This window comes from Leopardus geoffroyi, chromosome A1, assembly GCF_018350155.1.
Source record: "Leopardus geoffroyi isolate Oge1 chromosome A1, O.geoffroyi_Oge1_pat1.0, whole genome shotgun sequence".
Classification (NCBI taxonomy): Eukaryota; Metazoa; Chordata; class Mammalia; order Carnivora; family Felidae; genus Leopardus; species Leopardus geoffroyi.
This window is the reverse complement of record NC_059326.1, coordinates 197,963,956-197,988,018: the sequence shown is the minus strand read 5'-3', so window position 1 is coordinate 197,988,018 and position 24,063 is coordinate 197,963,956. Positions and strand designations below refer to the sequence as shown.

At 43.1% G+C, this 24,063-nt stretch overlaps 1 protein-coding gene across 5 annotated transcripts in view; it reads right to left on the bottom strand.

The window, feature by feature from the left end:
* The window catches only part of HTR4 (5-hydroxytryptamine receptor 4), a 176,432-nt gene that overhangs the window by 33,369 nt on the left and 119,000 nt on the right, over positions 1 to 24,063 (bottom strand). For 3 of the 5 annotated variants that reach the window (XM_045437828.1, XM_045437832.1, XM_045437817.1), the window contains exons 6-7: positions 23,709 to 23,750; positions 20,421 to 20,989 (exon numbers count right to left, since the gene is read on the bottom strand). In XM_045437828.1, coding sequence (XP_045293784.1) covers positions 20,421 to 20,989; positions 23,709 to 23,750 — 611 coding nt within the window. The remainder of the gene's footprint in view (positions 1 to 20,420; positions 20,990 to 23,708; positions 23,751 to 24,063) is intronic. The other 2 variants (XM_045437852.1, XM_045437841.1) reach the window with 1 other exon arrangement.

Sequence of the window (24,063 nt, the reverse complement as noted above, 5' to 3'; positions counted from 1 at the left end):
ATCTTGGGAACCTACAATCAATACAGAGTCCCAGGATCCACTCCTGACCTCTGTCAGCAGGGGTGAGAGGTCAGGGGTTGGGTGGGGAGAGCAAGCATCTTCATTTCTAAAAAGAAAAAATGCTCTCAGCTAATTCCTATGCACATAGGAGTAGAAGATTCTCTGAGCAGGTGGATATCCAGTACTGTACTCACACCTGAGGCCGTGCTTTGGGCCAGACACTTAGGGGGCTTCAAAGGGAAAGTACAGGTGAGTGGGAAGGGTCAGAGCTACAACATGAGGCATTCAGTGGTGGTCCACAAGAGATCAGAATGGAAGCACTGAAAGGCACACAGCAGTGCATTTTAGCCAAGTGGATCAGGGGGCACTTCTGGCTTTTTCTGACATTGATGATGAAATAAGACTTGGCAATGAATCGTAAACATGAGAAGTTAAAAACGCAAAGGAGGGGCACCTGGATGGCTCCGTCGGTTAAGCATCTGACTCTTGATTTCAGTTCAGGTCATGATCTCATGGTGTATGAGTTCCAGCCCTGAGTTGGGCTCTGAGCTGGCAGGGTGGAGCCTGCTTGGGATTCTCTCTCTCTCTCTCTCTCTCTCTCTCTCTCTGCTCCTTCCCGACTCTCTATCGAAATAAATAAACTTAAAAAAAATATGCAAAGAGCGAAGTTTGGAATGTGTTCTTTATGTGATGGAAAAATAAAATCCTTGGGTACAATTAGCTTATTGAAACTAATTGAATTGTCTATAAACAGTGAACACACAGGCTTGCACTATGTTATCAGTAAGTTCGATCGCTCAAAAGGCAAAATGCCCTAGGTCAATTTCTTCATTTGTCTTTAGATTCCTTATCAACCACATTAGAATCTTGACTATGGACGAGCCAGTATTTTCCAAACATGGGGTGTGATCCACAGGGGAATGTGTCAAACAGTGGGCACAGAGTTAAATAATCTGAATCATAGTAAGGGTGTCTGATATCTCTTTAACTTATTCTGCTTATTTTTATTTATTTATTTTTAAAACATATGTTTTTAGTATTTATTTCTTTTATTTTTGAGAAAGGGAGAACACACACATGCTTGAATGCACAAGCGGGGAAGGGGCAGAGGGAGAGGAAGAGACAGAGAATCCCAAGCAGGCTCTGCACTGACAGTGTGCAGCCAGATGCGGGGCCCGAACCCCCAAACCATAAGAACATGACCTGAGCTGAAAGTAAGAGTTGGACAGTTAACCAAATCAGCCACCCAAGCACCCCCTTTAAATACATATTTTTTATATTTATTTATTTTTATTTTTGAGAGCCGGGGGGAGATCATTCTGCCTATTTTAAAGAAAAAGACTCAGTTGGTGCCCCCTCTGGCTTTAACAAGTTTCTAATACCTAACACATGGAGAGCAGGCCTTAGGCTCACAGTCTTTGGCAAGCAATGGGATCAAGTCAAATTTTAGTGATAATAATTTATACAAATAATAACTGATTTTGTTTTCATTGCACTATATTTAAAACAATCTTCTCTATATGGTTTTGCATTCGAGGTCATGATAGCTTCCTTTACAAATACATTTATTCAGATTAAAAATGTATTTAAAGGTAGTGGTTCAGTTGGTTAAGCGTCTGACTCTTGATTTTGGCTCAGGTCACGATTTCACGGTTCGGGAGATTGAGCCCCACGTAGGGCTCTGTGCTGACAGTGCGGAGCCTGCTTGGGATTCTCTCCCTCCCTCTCTCTCTGCCCCTTCCCTGATCACACTCTCTTTCTCTCTCTCTCTCTCTCTCAAAATAAATAAGTACGCATTTTTGAAAAAATGTATTTAAAGGTAAGTAGTAGATAAATAATAGCATGGGTAGAATGCCGATACAGTAGAAGTTGTGAAAGTAGCAGGCAAGTGACAAAAGTTCTTATCAGACAGATGGGAAAACTGACTTGCAGTGAACACAGAGTCTTGGCAAGGACATAAAGTGATGCGTCTGCAGGGTGATGGCTCTAAAACCACAGGCCAGCACCCCTTCTGCTATTTTCTGCTACTTGTCGAAAAGACCCAAATAGCTGAGTTTGCACAGTTTGAAATGCCTAACTAACTTTTGCCTCTGGACACAATGTATTCCCAGGGCTTTTTAACCCCACCCCTGGCCTCAGATGTGTCTGTGTTTCAGTATGCCGAAGTGCAAGGTCAATCAGTGGGCACGGCTTGTTCCAATCCTGAGGCACCTCTCGCCCTACCTCTCATATGCGCGTAAGACTGAGGTCAAACCATTCTCCTGGTGAGACCTTTTTCCCCCCTCCTTGCCTACCACAGTTCCTAAATGACCAACAAAAGGATCAGAACGTTGAGTCTTTGGGGAATCAGACTGACAGCTTTTTCTGCCGAACTATTTCAATGTGGCTGAACCTGAAAATATCTAGGAGAAAATGCTTGAAAAGTGCGGACCCGCAAGAAAAACAGCCAAAATTTATTATGTGCCATTTACTGTGCTAAACAAATCATGGGTTACCTTACATAACTTTCACAGCAATCTCCTGACACAGGTTCTACTATTTGCAGGTTCTGGTTGACTGGAATGAGGCCGAGTCACTTGTTCCAAGTCAAACATCTGTCACCAGGTGGAGCCAGGATCGGAACCGGGCGATCTAACTGGCATCTCACTGCACCAGCATGCACCTTGAATGTGCACCTTCCGTCAACAGGCACCCTCGGGTCCTAGCCCCTGCGGGTAAGAAAATGGCCTGCTCTTGGGAAGCTGCCCAGGTGAGTAGAGAATGTGTCAGGTGCATAAGAGTACTTCCGATCCCTCGGGGTGAACTCAGCTTCAAGAGGAGAAGCAGGTGGTGAGAGAGCCCGGAGGGGGAAGTGATTAGTTATTGCTCAGAGATTGAGGGGGTGGGGACCAGGAAAGTTTAGAGAGCTCGTGTTGGAACGCTGCCTTGAAGAATGAGTAGGCTTGTCCCAGGCAGGAAAGTGAGAGAGAGAGAGCATTTAAGGCAGCAGAAATAATCCAGAGGTGGGAGAACTCACTATCTGCAGAAAACTGATCGATCTTGCACGCCTATTACGCAGGGAGTTAGGCTGGGGAAGAGTTGAGGGAAATGAGCTGGACAACCAGGTTGGGTGAGGCCAGGAGGGCTTTCTATGCCCTTCACTATCTGTCCACTACAAGTCCCACTATGTTGCTCAAGGTTGTTCTATTAGAACTCAATCCAGCTGGCATTTACAGTTTCAAATCCCACAGGTCTGAATGGCCTTTCCATCCTCTTGAATGCTACATATGAAATAGGTTGTCTCTCTCGGGTTATATTCTACACATTGTCCCCAAAGAAAATGAGAGGCAGAGAAAATAAATTAGAATTTGCAATACTGTCAAGAAAAGGTCACCCTCAAATCACCAAATCCATGAACAGCCTTGAGTTCAGTTCTAGAGTCCATTCTTTTGGCAAGTCATGGGCAAACTGGACTGAATGCAGAGAAAGTTGCCCAGCATGGCCTGATTATGTGTGTGTGTGTGTCTGCTTCCAAGGGCTCAAACCATCAAAAAGAAATGGGATGATGCAATCTCAATTGTGAGCTCCTTCATGGCAGGGATCCTGCCTATCTAGAAATCTGCTGTGTCCCTACTGCCTGAAACAGTGCCTGACCCACATTAGGCATGTAATAAAAAGGCAAGAGACGAATGAATCAGGGAGAAGGACGCAGAGTTCTGAGACCTGGATTCAGATCTTTGTTCTGCTCATACAGCAGAATCGTCTTAAACATCTTACATCTTGGAGCCTCATTTTCTTCTCTGTAAAATATTGGGTTCGCTAGTCTATTTCGGGCATCTCTTAACAAGACTAACAGCCCCATGGAGTGGCCACAGGAGACACTGGAGGGATGGGGTCGATGGTCACGGCTCTGTGCACACACATCCCCATATAAGCATCTGTTGTGATCAAAGCAGTTATACTTTATTGTTCACACGTCCAAGGAAGATTCCATTTGAACAAAAGATTTCCACATCTGCAAAAACGTGTTTAAAAACTACTGGACTGCTCGAGCTCTGTTATCACTTCCAGCTATAAAACTCGAAGCTTTGATGACGCTATGATATAGAGAAGTAAAATTTGACCCAGATCTGCAACCACTAGGGCTGTTCCAACAATAAAGTGTCTTGCTTTGAATAATAATGAGCTGCCTCTCATGAGGGGGGGCGATTGAAAACTACTTATCAGATAAGCTACAGAAGAGACCACTGCATTAGCTGGAATATTTGGTCAGATCACTTCTCAAGCCCTTCTGACGTCCAAGAACCAAAAATTCTATATTCTTTCAAGGGTTTTCCGTTCACTAGTAAGGAGCACAGTTTGGTGGTTTCCAGCAAGGGCTTCGGAATCAGATGAACATGTGTGAGAATCCTGGTCCTAACCCTCACCAGCTGTAAGACGCTGGCCAAATTAATCTGAGTCTCAGTTTCCTCATCAGTGAAATGGAAATAATAACACCTGCTCCACGGAGTATATTAAAGATTCAGTAAGATGGTGCATGGGATACACTCCGCATAGATGCGTCGCATAAAAACCAGTGCTCAGTAAGTGGTAGATCTTACGATGACGATGATAGAGAAGGAGGAGGAGGAGGAGAAACGCGAGGGGGAACGTCCAGACTAGGAAACCAAATTATGCCTAACGCAACTGGCTATTATACGTGACAATATATTATATTACGACAATATATGACATATATTATTATATGTGACAATCACATATGTATAGGTGTGTGTGCCCAGGGATGTATGTGTATACACATGGACACACACACACACACACACACACACACACACACGCTCCTTTCTCCAGAGGCTGAAACTTAAAGCAGGCAAGGCCAATTCAAAAACACAGGAACAAATTACATTATACCAGCCAGCGAAGGAAACGAAAGTCTGAAAAGAATAAAAGGAAGAGGAGCAGGCTCCAAATATATTTGTTTGTCACGTTGATCAAAACACAGATTCGCTCGTTTCTTAGAGAATAAAAGGCTCTCCAAGAACAATTCTAACTGTGAAGAGTTTCTAAGAATCTTGTTAAAAATAACCTAACATAGGCATGGAAACAAGACGAGACGTTCAGAGATCATTTTCTGAAAAGGAGGTTCTTGGCTCTTGGCTTGAATCTAACCCAGAGCACACACACAGTTGTTTGTTTCTATAACCAGAAGCTATTCACTGGGTCTCCTCGCGCAGGGGTTGGAGACGACGTCACAGTGCTTCTAGAAGAACGGCAGCTAGAACCTGCCGCATGCCTCCGTTCGCCACGGCTCCCATATCCTTGCAGGTGAGGTACTTCTGAGCCTGCTGCTCAGGAACCATCCTGCCCCTTGTCAGGAGGCTATTATGGTGATTTTGGCACCCAAGTGCTTCCCTCCACCACCTGTTCTGACAACGAACCAGCGTTCGCGTGACAGGAGGCTCGTTCTACTAACCTGCGTCTCTTGACTTTTCGCCTCGAAAGATGCTGATGCTGACAATGAGAACTCAGTTTATCAATAGCTGGTGTGTTCCACGATCCATATGTACAGTATCTCACACAAGCCTCACAACACTTTTATGAGCAAGGGCCATTTAGAACAGGAAGAAGTTGAGGCACAGAAAGGGCCGGTAACTTGCCCAGGGTCACATAGCTTCAAGGTGGCAGGACCTGAAGTCAAACTGAGGTCTGTCAAATACCAAGTCCTATGCATTCGGTCATGATATTAAACTGCTCTAAAGTACTCTGGTGCCTCCCAGGTTGGGATATTGCCTTGCTATTTCCAGAGCCTGAAGTCCTGGCCCTGACATACGAGAAATGAAGAACATGAATACCAGATTGAGGGGGATGTTTCTCTAATCTCAGCCTAGGGCTCCTTCTCCCTAAACATATTTAAATAGTAATTATGTTCATATTAAGGGCTCAAGTGATAGAAATTTATCGTGATGGGTGGATGGGACAATATTTTCCTCACACGGAATCACAGGCATTGAATCAGCTATATAGCACGGAGCATCTATACAGCCTGGGGATAAATTTCTTCCTTAGATACATCTAAACTTCCTCCCGTCCACAGACTGCCAGAAGAATCCTAAACCAAAACAGAATGGCCCTTGACATTAACACTATTACCTCTGGCACATTTCTTCCCACTGGCCATCTTTCCAGAAAGTCTCCAGCTCCAACCAAATGAAATAAAATGACTGAGTGAGGTCTTGCTCCCTTCTCGAGTGTAGCTGCACTGTGGGAGGATTTCTTGTGGTTCCGTAACTCACACAACCACAAAAGAGGGATCTGAGGGCGTTTCCTGAGACCTCCCGCCCCTTCCTCCGCCATGCTCATTCAAGTCAACGCTTCCAGTGACCAATGTTGACCACCGCTTCTTCTCTTTTTTAATGTTTATTTATTTATTTAGGGAGAGAGAGAGAGAGAGAGAGAGAGAGAGAGAGAGAGAGAACAAGCCAAGAAGGGGCAGAGAGAGAGAGAATCGCAAGCAGGCTCCATGTGGTCAGTGTGCAGAGCCCAATGTGGGGCTCAATGTCATGAACCATGCGATCATGACCTCAGCCAAAATCAAGAGTTGGGCGCTCAGCTGACTGAGCCACCCAGGCACCCCTTGATCACCACTTCTAAGTGACTGGTGGTTGTCCCAATTTCTCCTATTTTATTCTACTTCTTGTCTACTTTAATCCCCTTATTAGAAAGGCAGTCCATGCCATGTTGTGCTGAAATACGGACTCTTAAAACTTCAGTCTTTTGTCCCTACTTCTCTCCCTGCAACCTTGAAGAACAAGCCAGATCCCCTTTTCGTGTAATGGTCCTCAGATAAATTAAAAAAAAAAAAAAATGCTGATGACCATGATTTCCTTTAAGCTCTAAGCTCAGCCTCCCCTGTGCCTGACATTGTTGCTCCTAGGTCATGAATTCTGCAAGGGAGATCATGGTGCTTACCCTTTTCTGGACACACTCCAGTCTGTCGACACTCAGTATAAGATGGAACTTTACCGCCTCTATGGGCCAGGGACCTGCATCCTGACACCGTGGACCGAACACACGTTTCCAAGGAGTATGGGTTTCTGGTGGGTCTCTTAGTGTGTTCTGGAGGCAATTCCTTCCTGAACAGCTGCTCCGACTAAATCGGGAGGGCTGTGTCCCTGCCAAGTACATGCTGTAAGAGAACAAGCTCACAGAGCCTGCCTGGTGGAAAGGGCTTTTCAGCAAGGTTACTGCCGGCACCGTAACCACAGAAATTCCGGGCCCTGCTTCGCAGAAGTGACACCAGTTATCGTGTTCTACAGGGTTTTGGTTTTTTTTCAACTTGTCTCATCTTGGGAATGGATGTAAGTTAAGAGAAGCCACGTGGCGGGGTGTCTGGGCGGCTCAGTTCGGTTAAGCGTCCGACTCTTGATTTTGGCTCAGGTCATGGTCTCATGGTTTCATGAGTTCCAGCCCCACATTGGGCTCTGTGCACTGACAGCACGGAGCCTGCTGGGGATTCTCTGGTTCCCTCTCTCTCTCTGCCCCTCCCCTGCTTGCACTCTCTCGGTCTCTCTCAAAATAAAGAAACAAAACAAAACAAAAACGAAAAACAAAGGGAGTCGCGTGGTGCAGGGCACTGCAGTGGGCAGGTAAAAGCATACATTGTCCCCTGGCGCTGGTAAAAGACCCCTCTTGCTGTCGCCTGTCAGTGGTAAGGAGAGTCTATGTTGCGAAGTCCAGAGAATCCGTTTCAAGCAGGGTTTCTCAACCTCAGCACCATGTTGCAATTTGGGCCAGACAATTCTTTGTTGCAGTGGGGTCGGGGGCTGCCCTATGCATAGTTGGAAGCTTCGGCAGCATCTCTGGCCGAAATCCACTGATGTCAGGAGCCCCCGCCCGTTAGGAACACCACACACGCTTTCGGACATCGCCACATGTCCCCTGGGTTACAAAATTGTCCCCATTTGAGAACTAATGGGTTATGCCCGCACTAGCTCAGCATTTAAGACGTGGAACGAGCCCTAAACTTGAAGGCACTTCCCTGTTCTATTGGTGCTGAAAGAAACAAGGACTCCTTGGGGTTCGACACAGGCTCCCTGCTCTGGCCACCGAACCAAGGGATTTCAATACTGCAGTACTCCTGACCTCCTAAAACAGAAGCATTTCTGGTCCCCAACTGGACCCTTTATATCGAATCTCTACCAGTGGAGCCCAGGCTCAGGTACTAACAGCTCTCCAGCAGCTCTAGTGTGATCCAGGGTCAAGGGTCGGAACCCCACACCACCCTGCCTCCATTTGTGACCCCGGACCACTCTGGGCGTCTCTGGAGCTGGGTGTGGTTTCGAAGTCTGCCCTGCAGAGTGACATGCCTGACCCCTCTTTATTGTGGGCGCCAGTCTCAGAGGGCTGGTACACGCAACCTCAACACCGTAGCACCAAGTCCAGCACCTGCAGAGCAAAAGGGGAACACCAAAGGCACAGACAACGTACGCAGCTTGTTCGGCATGGTTTGCACGTTTTAGATTGGGTCAGAGAAATGCCGACAGGTAATTTAAAAGCCAGAAGGCATATTCAAAATAACAGTCCCAACTGTTCAGCACGAGGCATAATGTACCCAGGAAACAGGTCTTGTCTCCTGTTGCTTAAACAATTATTTATAAACAGTGTGATTAATTTAATTTAATTCATTCCTCGTTTTTCTTCCAGTCGAGGGAGGGCGGCATTCCTTGCGTGGGAGCAGTGTTTAGAGAGCACAGAGATTTCAATTGACTCATTTCTTACGAAATGCTTATCAGGAAAGCTGAAAAAATAACTGGAGAAGTTTGTTTAACCAAGATATGAATGATGTTATATATACAATTATAATAACAGCAGTTACACCAGCTTCCGTTTACTGAGCACTTTCTGTGTAAGAGGAGCTGGGCTCAGCTCTGCACATATAGTCTCGTATTTAACCTTAACAAAAGCCCTAGGAGATGGGTTCTCATAGTATTCCCAGTTTACAGATGAAGGAACAGAGACCCAGAAATGTCTGGTCACATGTTAACATTTGTATCAATAGTAAGTGACAAGTCTCAGGACTAAAACCCAGGTGTGCCAACCCCCTGCACGACAGCCATTATGCATTTGGTTTCATAACTCAAGTTCACCTCCCTCTAAGTCAGAGGTGGGAACTTTTCCTCGAAAAATGTCTCCGTGGAGGGAATAATGCTTAGGCCTCAGCACTTCGGCCCAAAAGAGGGCATCCTGGAGGGCAGCTTAAGCCACTTGATTACTAAACTTCAGGTTAAGGGGGGCTCTTCTGATGTTGTTATTCTGTTTTCCTGGTGTTCTCTCAACAAGAGCAATGTTTCCTGAGAGGTTGCTTTAGGTTGTGATTGGGAAGGACGAGGGACAGGCCAGCTTCCTGGTTGTGTGAGCAGTGCAGCCAGACAGAAACCCAGGTCTTGGTTTAATGCTCTGTTTGCTGCCATATTGAAATTCTTAGTAAGTTTATCTTTGAACCTGTGAAGTCTGAGGGACAACGGAACGTGCACCAGTGGTATCTGGGGCACTGGCGAGCACAGGCTATAGGTGCATGTGTGTGTCCGCCATAGTTCCTTGCTGCCTCAAAACGTTAATGATACCCCATGAGCACAGGATTCTGGTAGACTCGCCATGCCTAAAGTATGCCTCAGAGCAAATACAAGGTGAACACATCATATATAGAAAGTGTTTTTCCTGTTTTCCATCGTCTCTTGGTCAGCAGCTTCTACAATATGTTTACCGGGGAGTCTTACTGAATTCCCACAGATCACAGGTCCACTAGAATCCTACGCTCATGCTTCATATCAACACGTGTACGACTGACTAACTGGGAACACAGACAGCCCCGAAGGCCACGGTTTCCATCTGACCAGAACTTGGCAAATGCAGGAGGAAGGCAGTGCTGCTCGAAGAAGGAGGAGGAACCACCAAAAAACCCTCTACCATCTTGTATTTGCCAACGACTTCTGCTCAAAATATCAACATAGAAAGAAAGGATGAGATCTGGCCAACCACGGCTCTTTTCCCTTTTAGTCCTTCTTTACTCATCAGTTAGCTGAAGGTAGCGTGTTAGCGGAATGTGTGTACTCTCAAGAGGTGAGGTACAAACACTTGCATGAGTTTTGTGCACTGGCTGGTAAAAACAAAGTCCATAAGCATCCTTGAATTGTCAGATACGATTTGCATGGTTCGTGTCATTTTGGTGATTCCATACAAGTGAAATGCTCTCATGTTTGCATTTAAAACTGGCTTTCGGTACTATAAATGGTAAATCTTTGCTAACAATTTAAAATTAAATTTTACTTTCCTATTAGAGGACAGGTAAATAGCAAAGAAAATATGCCATGATGAGTTAAGAGAGCAACTGCAGATTAAAAAAAAAAAAAAAGGCTTTACATATTAATACTTTCAGTGGAAGCCTTTATCTGCCTTTGACCAAGGGACCCTGAAAATTATGCCGCTAGCCCTGGTGGAGGCTGCAGGATACGAGGCAAGGTCATCCTCAAACCATCTTCGATTCACCCAGATTCAGTCTGCACTGGCTCAAAACAATGAGCTAACTGTTGAATCCAATTGTAACCTCCGGAGTTCAAGGTAAAGGCCACAAAATGGCTGTTAAATGTCAAACAGCTTTCCAACATTAGCCGAAACCTCTCAGGATCCAAAGTAAGAGCACACCTAAATTATTGGCTCACCCATGGGTAATCCAGACCGCGGTGTGAAAACCTCTGTTTAAAAGGGGAATTCTGGTTATGTTGAGATTGAAAGTTGGGAAGCAGCAGCACAGTGAAAAAAAACAAGGACTCCGGTTATGGGATTCATGAATATTTTTTTTTAAGGGGTGAAAACTTATTTGAGTATACCTATTCCAGGTGGTTAACGGGATTTGATAAGAGCGTCCATCCATTCAACCAATAAGGGTATTAACTGAGCAAAGGGCTATGCCCTCGGGGAACTTTCGGGAATAAAATAGACATGTTACCTGCCCTTATGTACTGACAGTCCGGCTGGGGGCACAGGTAGTAGATAATTAAACAGCAACTAAATACAAGGATAACTTCTGACCATTGTTATTTATCAAGAAAACAACAAAAAGTAACAGCCTGGAAAAAAAATGCTTTTCTCCTACTGGTTTTTAGTTTTCTTTGCCTCTTTCTCACTTTTTTCTCTCTATCTTCATATTTTCCTCCCCTATTGATTCCCTATTTAAACCTGAATATGTTGTGCGTGGAAATGTCAAAGACTTACATGGCGCATCCGTCAGAACTGCCTTATTTATTATTGAGCTTTGGTTGATAACACTTCGTAAGTCCGAAGGAAAGCATATGCTGCCTTATTCCAGACAGAAGGCTCACAGAGCTCTAGAGCTGTTTTCTCCAGTAGAACTTTCTACAATAATGAAAGTATTCTATTTATAACATACGGCTACTGAGTGTTTGGAATGTTAATGGTTACCCTATAGGACAACACAGCCCTAGAGATTCCCCAAGTCAACAAAAAACCCCTGTTTATCAGGCAGATTGACGGTGGGTAACGGAGGACAGCAGCCAAGAGCCAAGTCAGACAAACAAGAAGTTCTCTGGGAAGTGCTGGCCGAAATTCGCAGCCTTCTGAGGAGCCAGGTGAGTGTCCCAGCTTTGGGCAAGGTCTGAACCTGGAGAACCAGGGAGTCATCTCAGCCTGGCCTGGGAGCAGAGAAATCCATCCCCAAAGCTAAATTCTGCATGCCGTCTCTGCATTGCTAAGCATGCAGTTTTAGCTATTTACCTAACTTATAAATAGTCTGTTCTCATCACATCATTCTCTCTCCCCTGAGGACAGAGCTTTGCAGTTAGCAAAGCAATTTCACCTCCATTACCTCGTTTGATTTTCACAATGAGGTAGTGAGACAGGCAGGCCAGGGATTATTTACCCAAGAAGCCAACAATGGAATCCTCAGTGGATTTCATGTAGAGAAAAATTTCTGTTCTAAGGTTACACTCAATGCCACAAATCCTTACTCTGCCTTGGACCATCGAGGGCTACTCTCCCTAAAGACAGTCAAACAGAAGAGAAGCGAGCCTGGGGAAAGGGACAGAAACATTCCTTTACCCCTTTGTCAAGCCTCACAACGTGCCAGGCCCTTTACTAGGCTCTCCTCAGAGAGGAGACTCCTCAGGCAGCAGTGAACAGCACTGGCAAGATCCTTGACATTCATCCAGTGGAAAGAGAACTCCAGAATCGAACCCCCAGTGAACTCCAAATCACATCAGTAGGGCTGGTTCCCATCTCCTGTCACGGTACGTGGTCACAATCTATAGGATCACACTTTGCCTCCCAAGTGGCCAGAGTCACTTGGCTTGAAAATGGCTGAGCTGAAGCCGCTTCGAAAGGAATTTCACTAGTTAACATCACATGAAACTATGACTCTGCAAGGACCGAAGAATTATATGGGTGTGTGTCATAACCCTGAAGCACAACCAAAGTCAGCATACACTGGGCCATTCCAATCCATGAGGATCAGAGACTGTGGTTCTCAAAGTTTAACACAGGTAAGAATCACCTTGGCAAAAATGTCATTTTCCCTAACGTGCCCCAATTCAGTGAATGGGGCCCAGGAATGTGTGTTTTGACTCCGTGTCCAGGGGATTCTAATGCAAAGCATACAGAAGGAGTCATTTCAGCAAAACGATGTAGCCTTGTTTTCTCTTGCTCACGGCAGAACTAGGGCCCGCAGGTAGACGTCACAGGGATGAAGATTTCAACTCAATGGAAGGAGACCTTTTAGATTCTAGAGCTGTCTAACCATTGAGCAGGCCCTTCAAGTAGCAATCCTCCCACTGCAGGAATTCAAGCAGAGATCGGGAGACCCTCATCAGTGACGACGAGGAAACTGTTGGTTAGGTAGCAATCCCTCCAGCTCCCAGTAAACCTTGCGCACGATCCCGGTGATGTCCACTGTGCTGTGATTATTTGCTCGTGTGTCTCTTTCTTCAGTGAGGCTGTGAGCTCTGTGAGATACCGAGTCTCATTTTTCTTTCTCTACCAACCCCCTACACAGTGCCTGGCAAGTCGATGCCCCGTGCACAGTTACTGTGAATCAAACCTAATAACCTACTCAGAACCTGATAAATCACCTTTCAGAGTCTGCAAACCTAGGCTTCTGACGAGTTTCCTGTAGTTTCAAAAGAAAAATCTGGATTTTTTTTTTCTTCTGCTCTCCGCAGTGAACCCTTCACAGTATCTTTGACTTCTCCTTTAGGAAAGTATTTAAGTTCCCTTCGATAAAGATCTTACATTTTTATTTTGCACTTTTTTTTTAAGTAACTTTAGTGACTGCTCCTGTGGATGGTGGTATTTTTCCTGATCCACATTCTAACTGGTGATTTCTAGTATGTAGGAATCGCTGAATGTTGAGTTACTTATACAGTATCTGGACATCCTTGTGAAATGTCTTCATTTTCAGTTTACTGTGGGATTTTCCCGGTAAATAACCATATTGTTTATAAATAGTCACAGCTTTGCTCTTTTTTTCTAAGTTTCATACTTCTTATTTCTCCTTTCTGTCATTTGGATTTTGTATGCAATGTTGAACAGCACAGGTGATGAGGCAACCTGTCTTGTCCCTGACTTGAGTAGGAATGGAGTCAATGTCTTCTCACTGGGTGATTTCTTTTTCTCTGCCATTATGTCTGATGGGAGTTTCATAGAGTGGGCAAAGTCACTCTTGTATAAGACTAAGACAGACTGGTGGATGGGGAGAACAACTATAGAGCCAAGTTAAAGAAGTGACAAGGAGAGAGAAGCTGGCCCCAAATCCACTAAGAATCAGTTCATACAAATGACGAACCTCTTAGAATCCATTGCCCATATACTAGCATTATGCCTCCTCCTCCTCCTTCTTTTTTTTTTTTTTTTAAAGTTTATTTATTTATTTGAGAGGCGGGGGGAAGGGGAAGAGAGAGGGAGATAGAGAATCCCAGGCAGGCTCCACACTGTCAGTGCAGAGCCCAACACGGGGCTTGATCCCATGAACTGTGAGATCATGACCTGAGCTGAAATCAAGAGTCAAATGTTTAACGGACTGAGCCACCCAGGTGCCCCTATGCCTCTTTCTAATATATGTGGGCATACAAATTAAAACTGCCCCGAGAAACATATATATGACAATAATTCATGTTTGGAAGGTATTTTTAAAAGGCTATGTAACCTACATGTCTAGACAAACTACTTCAGGAGCCAATCAATGGCATTTTCACTTCTATTTTGATCATGAGCTGGATATTCCAAAGAAGATGCTTATCTCACAGAACACCAAACACAACTGCAGACATCTCTGCTACATGGTACATTATTTCATTCAATTTGAGTGGGCAAAGTTCTCTAAGACTGTCTTGCAAAAGCTCATTTTATTTCTTTGGTTGCCCATGTGTTTGTTCAATAACAAAATGTAATACAAGTCAAAGGACTACATGGCTAGACCTACTATTCCAAACCACTGAGGCAGACGGGCCTGTTTTTAATTCAACCTGGAAAAGCAGAATTCCATTTTCTCAGAAAGACTTTAAGAGAAAAAGGCCCCACAGTTTCAGAGTGTCGTCATGACCCGGCTCTCCCCAGTGTGATTCTTAGGTCGCAGACTAACTCCTCTATACCTTATAGTTTCTCAGGAAAGGCAAGATAATTTTCAATTTTGAGTGTTTAATATTTCATTAGCCTGAAGACAATCATGAAGACTTTGTGTGATCTTGGGCCAGTTAGATACTCTCTTTAAACCTTGGATTTTCTCATTGTTAAAATCACGATAATTACAATAGCAGCCTACTCGGTTGTTGTAAAAAATTAAATGCAGTAATGCATTCAAAGTTCTTAAATTCAGTAACTGGCACATTTTTTTTGAGTTATGCTCGGCATCATAATCGTTATTAATAACACAGAATGACATGAATTTGTCAATGGATGCTTTGCATGAGGAAATGGAGTTGCACTTATCAAATTCCAATTTTTATTTTATTTTATTTTTAACTAATCTCCTACTCAACATGGGACTCGAAACTCAATGACCCTAAGATCAAGAGTCATGTGCTCTTTGGACGGGGCCAGCCAGGCACCCCTGAAATTCCAAATTTTAAACATGCAGCAGGAGGTTCAGGCATCATCTACATTTCTGTGATTTACATTTTGTCACTATGATTAGATTTTACATTTATTCAAAAAAATTTTTTTAATATTTATTTATTTTTGAGACAGAGACAGACACAGCATGAACGGGGGGAGGGTCAGAGAGAGAGGGAGACACAGAATCTGAAGCAGGCTCCAGGCTCTGAGCTGTCAGCACAGAGCCTGACATGGGGCTCGAACTCACGGACTGCGAGATCATGACCTGAGCCGAAGTCGGACGCTCAACCGATGAGCCACCCAGGCGCCCCAATTTTGCATTTATTTTAGATCGAACTCCGTATTTTCAATATCAGCTGATGGGTTTTTCTTTCTTAAAGCTTTCCATCTGTCGCTTATATGTTAGTTCTCTTTGAGAGCCACAGAAAGTGTCCAGATTTAGTAACATGGTAGATGACAGTTGTACTTTTGGAGATAGAGGAGACTCAGGAAGTCTGGGGTGGGCGGGTGGGCAGGTATATAGGAGAGTTCTGTTTAAGGGACATTAAATGTGAGATTCCTGAGAGGCACCTATGTGAGGCTGTCAAGGAAGTAAATTGGATTTTGTGGTCTGGAGCTCAGAGGACAGCTCTGATCTAGAGCTACTAATTAAAAAGAGATTAATGGCTCAAAGATGGTATTTAAAGCTATGGATGGTCAAATCACATTTAAAGTGAGAATGTCATTTGAGAAGACAATGAAGAACCGAGCCCTGAAGAACTCTAACATTTAGAGGCCAGATAGAGAAGGAAGAACCTATAAAAGATACTAAGAAAGAGTTGCTGGTGAGTCAGGAGGCAAACCAGGGAAGTATACTGTCCGGAAAAATGCATGTCAAAAATATTTCAAGAAGGAAGACAGGTTAACTGCAAGAGGCCAAATAAATAGCGCTTTTGAACTTTGGAACTTTTATATGACAAAAGTCAACCAAAGTTCAAAAGCAAGTGGAAGAGAAGGGAAAGTGTTTGCAAATTATGTAACAAAGATTAACATTTAGATGATAATAAAGAACATTCAGAAATTCATAAGAAAAATACAACAAAGTTGTCACACAAAGCACGATGTATGTGAAAATGCAGTCCACATAAGGATAAATATTTGTCAACAACTTTGAAATTAGTCAGCAATTAACTTAGAAGAGGTTCAACGTAACAAACCACCTGGAAAATGCAAATTCAGTGAAAGAACATTTCTGTAATCAGCAAAATAGTAAAAGATGAGTAATGTACAGTGTTGGTGAAGGGAAGGAATAGAGGCTACTCTCGTACGCTGCTGATGAGACTACAAATCTCTACGGCATTCTAGAAGGTCAACCTTAAAGTAAACCTAACATTTGTAAATGCACATACACATCAATAGAGCAATTTTATTTTGGGTAGCTATCTAAAAGGAATACATATGCACAAAGAAATGTGTTCAAGGGCATTAAAAACAGTACAGTTAGATACAGCAAAAGAATGGAAACACCTACATATCCAATAATGGGAAATAAATCAATTTTAGTGTGTATTTTTAGTACAGAAGACTATGGAACAGTTAAAAAGAATGATTTAGATCTAAATGTTCTGAGATGCAAGGATCTCTAAAATACATTCTTAAAGGATAGAAAGCAAGGTGCAAAAAAGTACATATAAAACGACCCCATTTATGTAAAATACAAGTGATAAGAAAGTGCTACAGTTTCATACTTTTGCATGTGGCTGTTCAATTTTCCCGACCCCATTTGTTGAAGAGACGGTCTTTTCCCCACTGTATATTCATTCCTCCTTTGTTGAAGATAAACCCAAAACGGAGTAAAGACCTAAACGTGACACCTGAAACCATAAAAATCCTTGAAGAGAGCACAGGCAGTAATTTTCTCTGACACTGGCCATAGCAACATTTTTCCAGATATGTCTCCTGAGGCAAGGGAAATAAAAGCAAAAATATACTATTGGGACTAAATCAAAATAAAAAGTTACTGCCCAGTGAAAGAAACCACCAAAAAACCTACAAGGCAACCTACTGAATGGGAGAAGATATTGGCAACTGACATATCCAATAAAGGGTGAGTATACAAAATCCATAAAGCACTGATACAACGCAACACCCAAAAGACAAACGATCCAATTAAAAAATTGGCAGAAGACACGAACAGACATCTCTCCAAAGAAGACATTCACATGACCAACAGACACTTGAAACGATGTTCATCATCACTTACAATCAGGGAAATTCAAATCAAAACTACAATGAGCTATCACACCTGTCAGAATGGCTAAAATAAAAAAAAAAAAAAAACATAAGAGACAGCAAGTGTTGGTGAGGATGTGAAGCAAAAGGAACCCTCGTGTGCACTGTTGGTAGAAATGCAAACTGGTGTGGCCACTTTGGAAAATAGTATGGAGGTTGCTCAAAAAATTAAAAACAGAACTCCCCCTCCCCGATGATGCAGTAATTGCACTACGGGGTATTTACCCCCAAAATACAAAAACACTAATTCAAAGGGATCCACGCACCCATGTATTTACTGAAACATTATTTACAATAGCGAAACTATGGAAGCAGTCCAAGTATCCATCAATAGATGAATGGATAAAGAAGAAGTGATATGTATACTGGAATATTATTCAGCCATAAAAAAGAACGAAATCTTTCCAGCCATTTGCAATGACACGGCTGGAACTAGAGAGTACAATGCTACGCGAAGTCAGTCAGAGAAAGACAAATACCCTAAGATCTCCCTTCTATGTGGACTTTAAGAAACAGGGCAAATGAGCAAAGGGAAAAACAAAGAGAGAGACAAACCAAGAAACGGACTGTTAACTATGGAGAACAAGCTGATGGCTACCAGAGGGGAGGGTGGCGGCTGGGGATGTGGATAGGGGATGGAGAGTAGGGAGTGCACTTATCATGATGAAAAAGAATAAAATAAAAAAGTAAAGTAAGATAAAATAGAATACAATAAAGGGAGAGGAGTCTATGAATTTGTATGTTTTATGCAGGTTTGTAAATGCATTTAAAAAATCATTGGATTCGTTTCAATTGTCTTTGAGGTGAAGGATAAAACCAGGACAAAAGCCGATTGTACTTTTGATTATTTAGGTTTTATACTTCTTGAGTCCATCGGAATTTGTTGGTGTCCTGCTTATAGGATTTTTAAGAAAAACATAAATTTTTCCTAAGGCGTATTGATACAATCGATCTAGAGAATTCACTGCATGATGTATGAATTTATTCATCAAGAGTTTAAGTTCCTAGTGTATGTCGGGCAGCATATTGGGTATTTGGTACGGACCAGTGAACAAAACAGGCAATATTCCTGTCCTTAGCAAGCTGGGGGCTCAAAGCAAGCTGGGGAGCCCTGCAATGGGCTCCAACAGTCGTCTCTGCATAGGCTTCCCCGCTCTTAGAAGATTCCTCACCCCCACAGAGGAGTATCTCAGACCAGTTTCCTGCAGTTTTCATTACCTCACTAAGAAATGACAAAAAATAAAGTATCGAGAGCACATCCACCAGCCACCTCTAAACTGTCATCTCTGTTTTGCAACCACACGGCAGGTTTCCAGATGCGGCAGGGACGAAACACCGTTATCAGTCAGGTGGGTTTCTTGGGCTGTCCTGGAAAAGCACCCCCCACCCCCCAGTCATAAACAACTGACTCCACAAATGCACTGCTAGAACATACAAGTGTAAGTCGTTGGGTGCCTGTACTGAGGCAGCTGCTGACTTAAGTAGCTTTTAGGCGCCCCCCACAGAAGTTCCTGTACGCACACTTTACTACATGGTTGGATTCTTCCCATGACACTCGCTCAAGGCATAATAATCAGGGAAGAAGGTGAGCCTACAGGCGCAGCCTTTGAGGCTCTTGGAGCAGCTGGCATCACCATGCTAGGCTTTCACTACAAGTCAGACCACACTCGTAGCAGGAAACTGAATTCAGGCTTCTGAGCAGTCCCGGAGGCGAAGTGCTTATATTTCACTTGCAATCCCTATTTTGCCTTCTTCTTTTCTTACACATGCAAATGAAAGTTCCTCAGTTTTGGGTTGCCAGGACAGCTGAATACTGTCATCAGAAAAAATTAAATGCTTGTGTCAAAGAAGGAGCTGCTTTTTTAGAAATTCCTATGCATCTTGGGGCAAAGGAAAACAAATGCCGTTGACAATTCGTCTTTGCCATAGGATGAATGTACTTTTACACATGGTTTTTCATGGCTGAGAAAAACTCTGGCCCGGGGGAGCCAGACAATTTTCAGGGTTTAGAAGCATCATGACTAGTCACTGAACATTCAACTCCACAGTGACCCCCATCTCCATCAACCTACGCGACCTTGGGTAAACCACTTGACCTTCCCATGCTCTTTCACATGCCATTTCCTTCCTCATGCTGTTCTATCTGCTAGAACGACTTCCTTGATTTCTCCTCCAAGTCTCCAATTCTTAAAAAATGCTGTCCTCTGAAGCTTTTCCTGATTTTCTTAAGCCAAATCAGCTTCTTTCCTCCTCAAATCCCCCTTCTAGATTATCTCCACCTCCATTACATCAGTTATCACACGGTGTTACTGTTGCATATTTATCCTTCTATTTATTTTGTTTATCACGTTATTTTGTGGCCATCTTAGGATATCAAGCAATATGTTACTACTACTGCTCCTACTGACATTAAGAATATTGTTAGTAATATCATGAGTGCTTACTGCGTGTCAGTCCCCATATGAATACATTATTTCTAATTGTCACAATGGCCCTATGAAGTGGATATTATTATCATTACTATGTTTTTAGAGTGGAGTAAAATAAAACCAAGGGAGATTATACAAATGATTAGTAGCGGCACCGAGTCAAAATAAAGTCTGTTTTACTTTAAATCCCATGCTGCTAACCACGGCTGTAAAACACTACCTAATAAATAACAGTAGACAATATTTACTAACTGCTCACTAGGTATCAGGCTCTATACTATGTACACATCGGCTAATTTGATCTTCATAAAAACCCCGTGATGTAGATATTGTGAATATGATCTCATTTTTTTTCTTAAACGAAACGAAATTTCACAATGTTTAAATGACTTGCCCAAGGTCAGAGAACTGTGGAGAGTGAATCTGAATACGGGCCAGTCTCTCCCAGAGCCTGAGTCCTTACCCACTATTCTACTTCATGACCAGATGGTAGAATTTTCTTTAATCCTTATAAACATTGCCCAGGTTTTCAAGAATAATCCTTCTGGAAACAAAAAACTGGAGGGGTAGCGCTTCCGAGTCACGCAAGCCAACAAAATCTATCGAGCCCCTGACACTCACCTTAGCACATGTGTGGATCCATTAATGGTTGTGGTTGAACAGGGCACAGCCTGGCCCAGAATGGAGGGTCTTCGGTAGCGCTCATCATCACAGCAGAGGATGATGAGGAAGGCACGTCTAAAAGACTTATTCAAGAAGGCATAGAGAAAGGGGTTCAACCCAGAATTGATGTAGCCGAGCCAGAGGAAAGCGGTCCACACCTGCCCGGGAACAGTGTAGTCTATGAATGGATCCACAATATTGGTGACAAAGAATGGAGCCCAGCAGAGGCAGAAACAACCCATGATGATGCACAGGGTCTTGGCGGCTTTGGTCTCTGTCCTCATGCGATGAGTGCTGTGCTGGTCGGCCGGCTGGGGCCTGCCCTCTGAGGGGGCCCCTGCCCGTTGTAACATCTGGATCTGGTGGGCATGTTCCTTCGCTGTGACATAGATGCGATAATAGGCCAGCACCATGAGGAGAAACGGGATGTAGAAGGCCACCACAGAGCAGGTGATGGCATAGGGCTTGTTGACCATGAAGATACAATATGTAGAGTTAGAGTTCTGGTTGAACTTCCTTTTTTCTATCTGAGAGTTGGAGAGAGAGAATAATGAGGGAAGAAGGGAGAAAAGGGAAGGAAAAAGTGAAGAGAAAGAAGCAGGAGGGGAATGAGGAAAATTGTAAGAAAAGAAAAAAAGATGGAAAAGAAGAGAAAAGGAGGAATTGGAAGGGAGAGAGAAAAGGAGGGGAACAGAGAAGGGCAGAGAAGGAAGAGGAAAATACAAGAGGAAAAGGAGGAGGGAAAAGGAGAAGGTTTATCAGCAAAATTCTCTTTTTCTTATTAGCCTATAGCACCTAGAATCACAATGATAGAAGAGAAACATGATTGCATCCCAGGGCGCAGAGGCATTGTCTGCGCACCAGGGGCTGAAGGCTCCAGGAAAGAGTAGAAATAAGACAGAGACAAAATCATCCTTCATTCCCTTTACCCAGCCGATAGCAGAGTTAGCCTCTCCCTTCCTCTTCTGCCTGCACACAACATATCTGGTAGAAAGGGCTTTGAACTCAGGCTCATCTTCCTCAGGGCTATCCTTACATCTCAGCATTTCCCATATAAAATTTAGAATTAGCTTATCAATCTCCATACAAATCTTTGAGGATTTTGACTGGTGTCAGAGTAGAATGATTGAGGGAAATGGACTTCTTTCCCATGGTCAGCTTTCCAATTCACAAACATGGTAAGTCTTTCCATTACTTACATCTTTTGAAATTTATTTCAGTAATATTTTACACTGTTTTTGTGTGTAAATGTCTTGCATGTCTTTCGTCAGATTTATTCCTAAGTATCTGACTGTTATTCTATTGCAAATGGTACCACGTTAAAGTCCTTAATCTTAATGGTTTGTTGCTAGTATGTAGAATTCAATGAAGACTTTTTTTGTATGGCTATGTATCTAGCAACTTTGTTAAATTCATTATTAATATTTCATTTCTAGATTCTTATGAATTTTCTCCATAAGTACCCATGTGACCTGCAAATAATAAAAATTTCATTTCTTCCTTTCCAATCTTAACACCACTTTTCTTGCATTATTGACCTTGATAAGACCTCCAGTGTAATTTTCAATAGAACAGGTAATAGTGGATGCCATTTTACCCTCCCAGTTTTAGGAAGGGAGTTTCAATTTTTTACTATTAAGTATGATACTTGCTAGAAGTTTTTTTATGGATGCTCTCTTCTATTTTCAGTTTGATGACAATTTTTTTAAATCGTGAACAGATACTGAATTTTGTCAATGAATTTCTGGCAATGAAGAGATGATCACGTGGGCTTTCCTTCTCTCTTGTATTAATATGGTGAATTACAGCGATTGTGTTACATTCCTGGAATAAACTTCACTTGTATTAGATACAATGACAGACTGGATCTCTTTAAAAGGTTGAAAGGCTTTTCTCCCTACTATAAACTCTGCTGACAGCTCTGAGTTCTCAGCCTTGTCTAGGAAGAGCCCTTGGCTGAAAAGAGCTGTATAATCCAATGACACTTCCTGCCTGAGGTCAGCCTGTATACAGTGTGAATATACACACGAACAAACGTATGGATAACAATTATATATGATACACACATATGTAATTTTATCTTTGTGCACATTTAGTGTCTTGTCTCATGGTATATTCTAAGGTTATAGTAGAACTCCCTATTGAATTGACATTTTTCTTATAACGAAATCTTTTTATCTCAGGTAAGATGACGTGCCTTAGATTTATTTCATCACAGCTACACCACCTTTCTTTTGATTAGTATTTGCATATTATAGTTTTCCATTATTTTATATCAACCTTACTGTCACCTTACATTTCATGGGCCTCTCTTACAGGCAGCATATATTCTGTATTGATTGGTTGATGAAAATATTCGGACCAGAACTTGCAGGAACCTAACTCTGTATTCCTCCTAGGGGCAAAGATATTCAGTATTTGCTAATTTAGTGTTTGTGGCAACTTTATAGAACCTAATTACTGTGAATGATGAGAATCAACTGTACCTGTACTATGAACATAAGGGTTGTGTTAGCATCTCCCTAGGCCAATTCAATGTGCAGATGAGTGGAAAGATATGAAATGCAATCACGGCACCATGGAGCGAATACGAGGCATGTTCATAGCAAGCAGGTGCCCCCATTCCCCAGCTGCGGGAGGTAAATGGGGGATGCCCCCCTCTCACTCTTGAAATGAACAGCGGTTCTCTAGATTCTTTCCCTTAGAAATTCTATATCCGAAGGTAAGAGTGCGGCACCCTTTTTTAAAAGTTCTGATTCACAAAAATTTATGCTTCCGAAGGTCTTCTCCATTAGGGAGGAAGTTTAGCACAGAGATCAAGAGCACAGACCCTGGAGTGCAGGAAGCTGGAACTTAGCTAGAGTCACCACTACTCCCTGCCAATCTGACATTAGCTAATAACTGCACCTCTCTGATGCTCAGTTTCCTGAGGACAATGATAGGATCGACTTAATAGCACTGTTGTGAGGCTTGCGAGAGGTTCACAGTGATAACAATTAAGTGAACATGGGGCTCGGCAAACAGTAAGTGCTCAACATTTGTTGGCCGTTGTTGCTACTCTACTGGTTGTTGGAAACTTGAATTTCATTTCCCTTGAGATTGGCAAGGCTGAAAGTTTGAGAGAAGAAGGATAGGATTCAAGAAAATATCCATACAGTCTCCCTTGTATGAATCCCCTTTTACTTCTCCACTCCTTTGTCCCCAGCATTTCTTTCAGAAGCGCAAGGAACTCTTGTTCTGACATACCACATGCAAATCCTGGCCCAGCCTTGGCTTGGATATCCTTTCCTGGACAAAGAACAAGGCAAGATTAGGGGCTAGGGACGTGGTGGAGAGAAGAACAAGCAGCTTCTACTCTAACTGGTCTTGTGGGGCTGGAGCTTGCTCTCGATCTTTCCTCTCCAGTCCCCTTCCTACCTCAACACGGTCCTGGACCGAAGGTTAGAGTGACCGCCTGACAACTTCCTTAGGGAACATATATCACTGCTAGTGAACACACACCATAACTTTTGATCCTCATTGCGAGTTTGGCACTAGGAGCATACTGGGTCAGAGCTAGAAATCTCTGGAAGATCATCCGGACAGGGGCTGGCAAATGCCT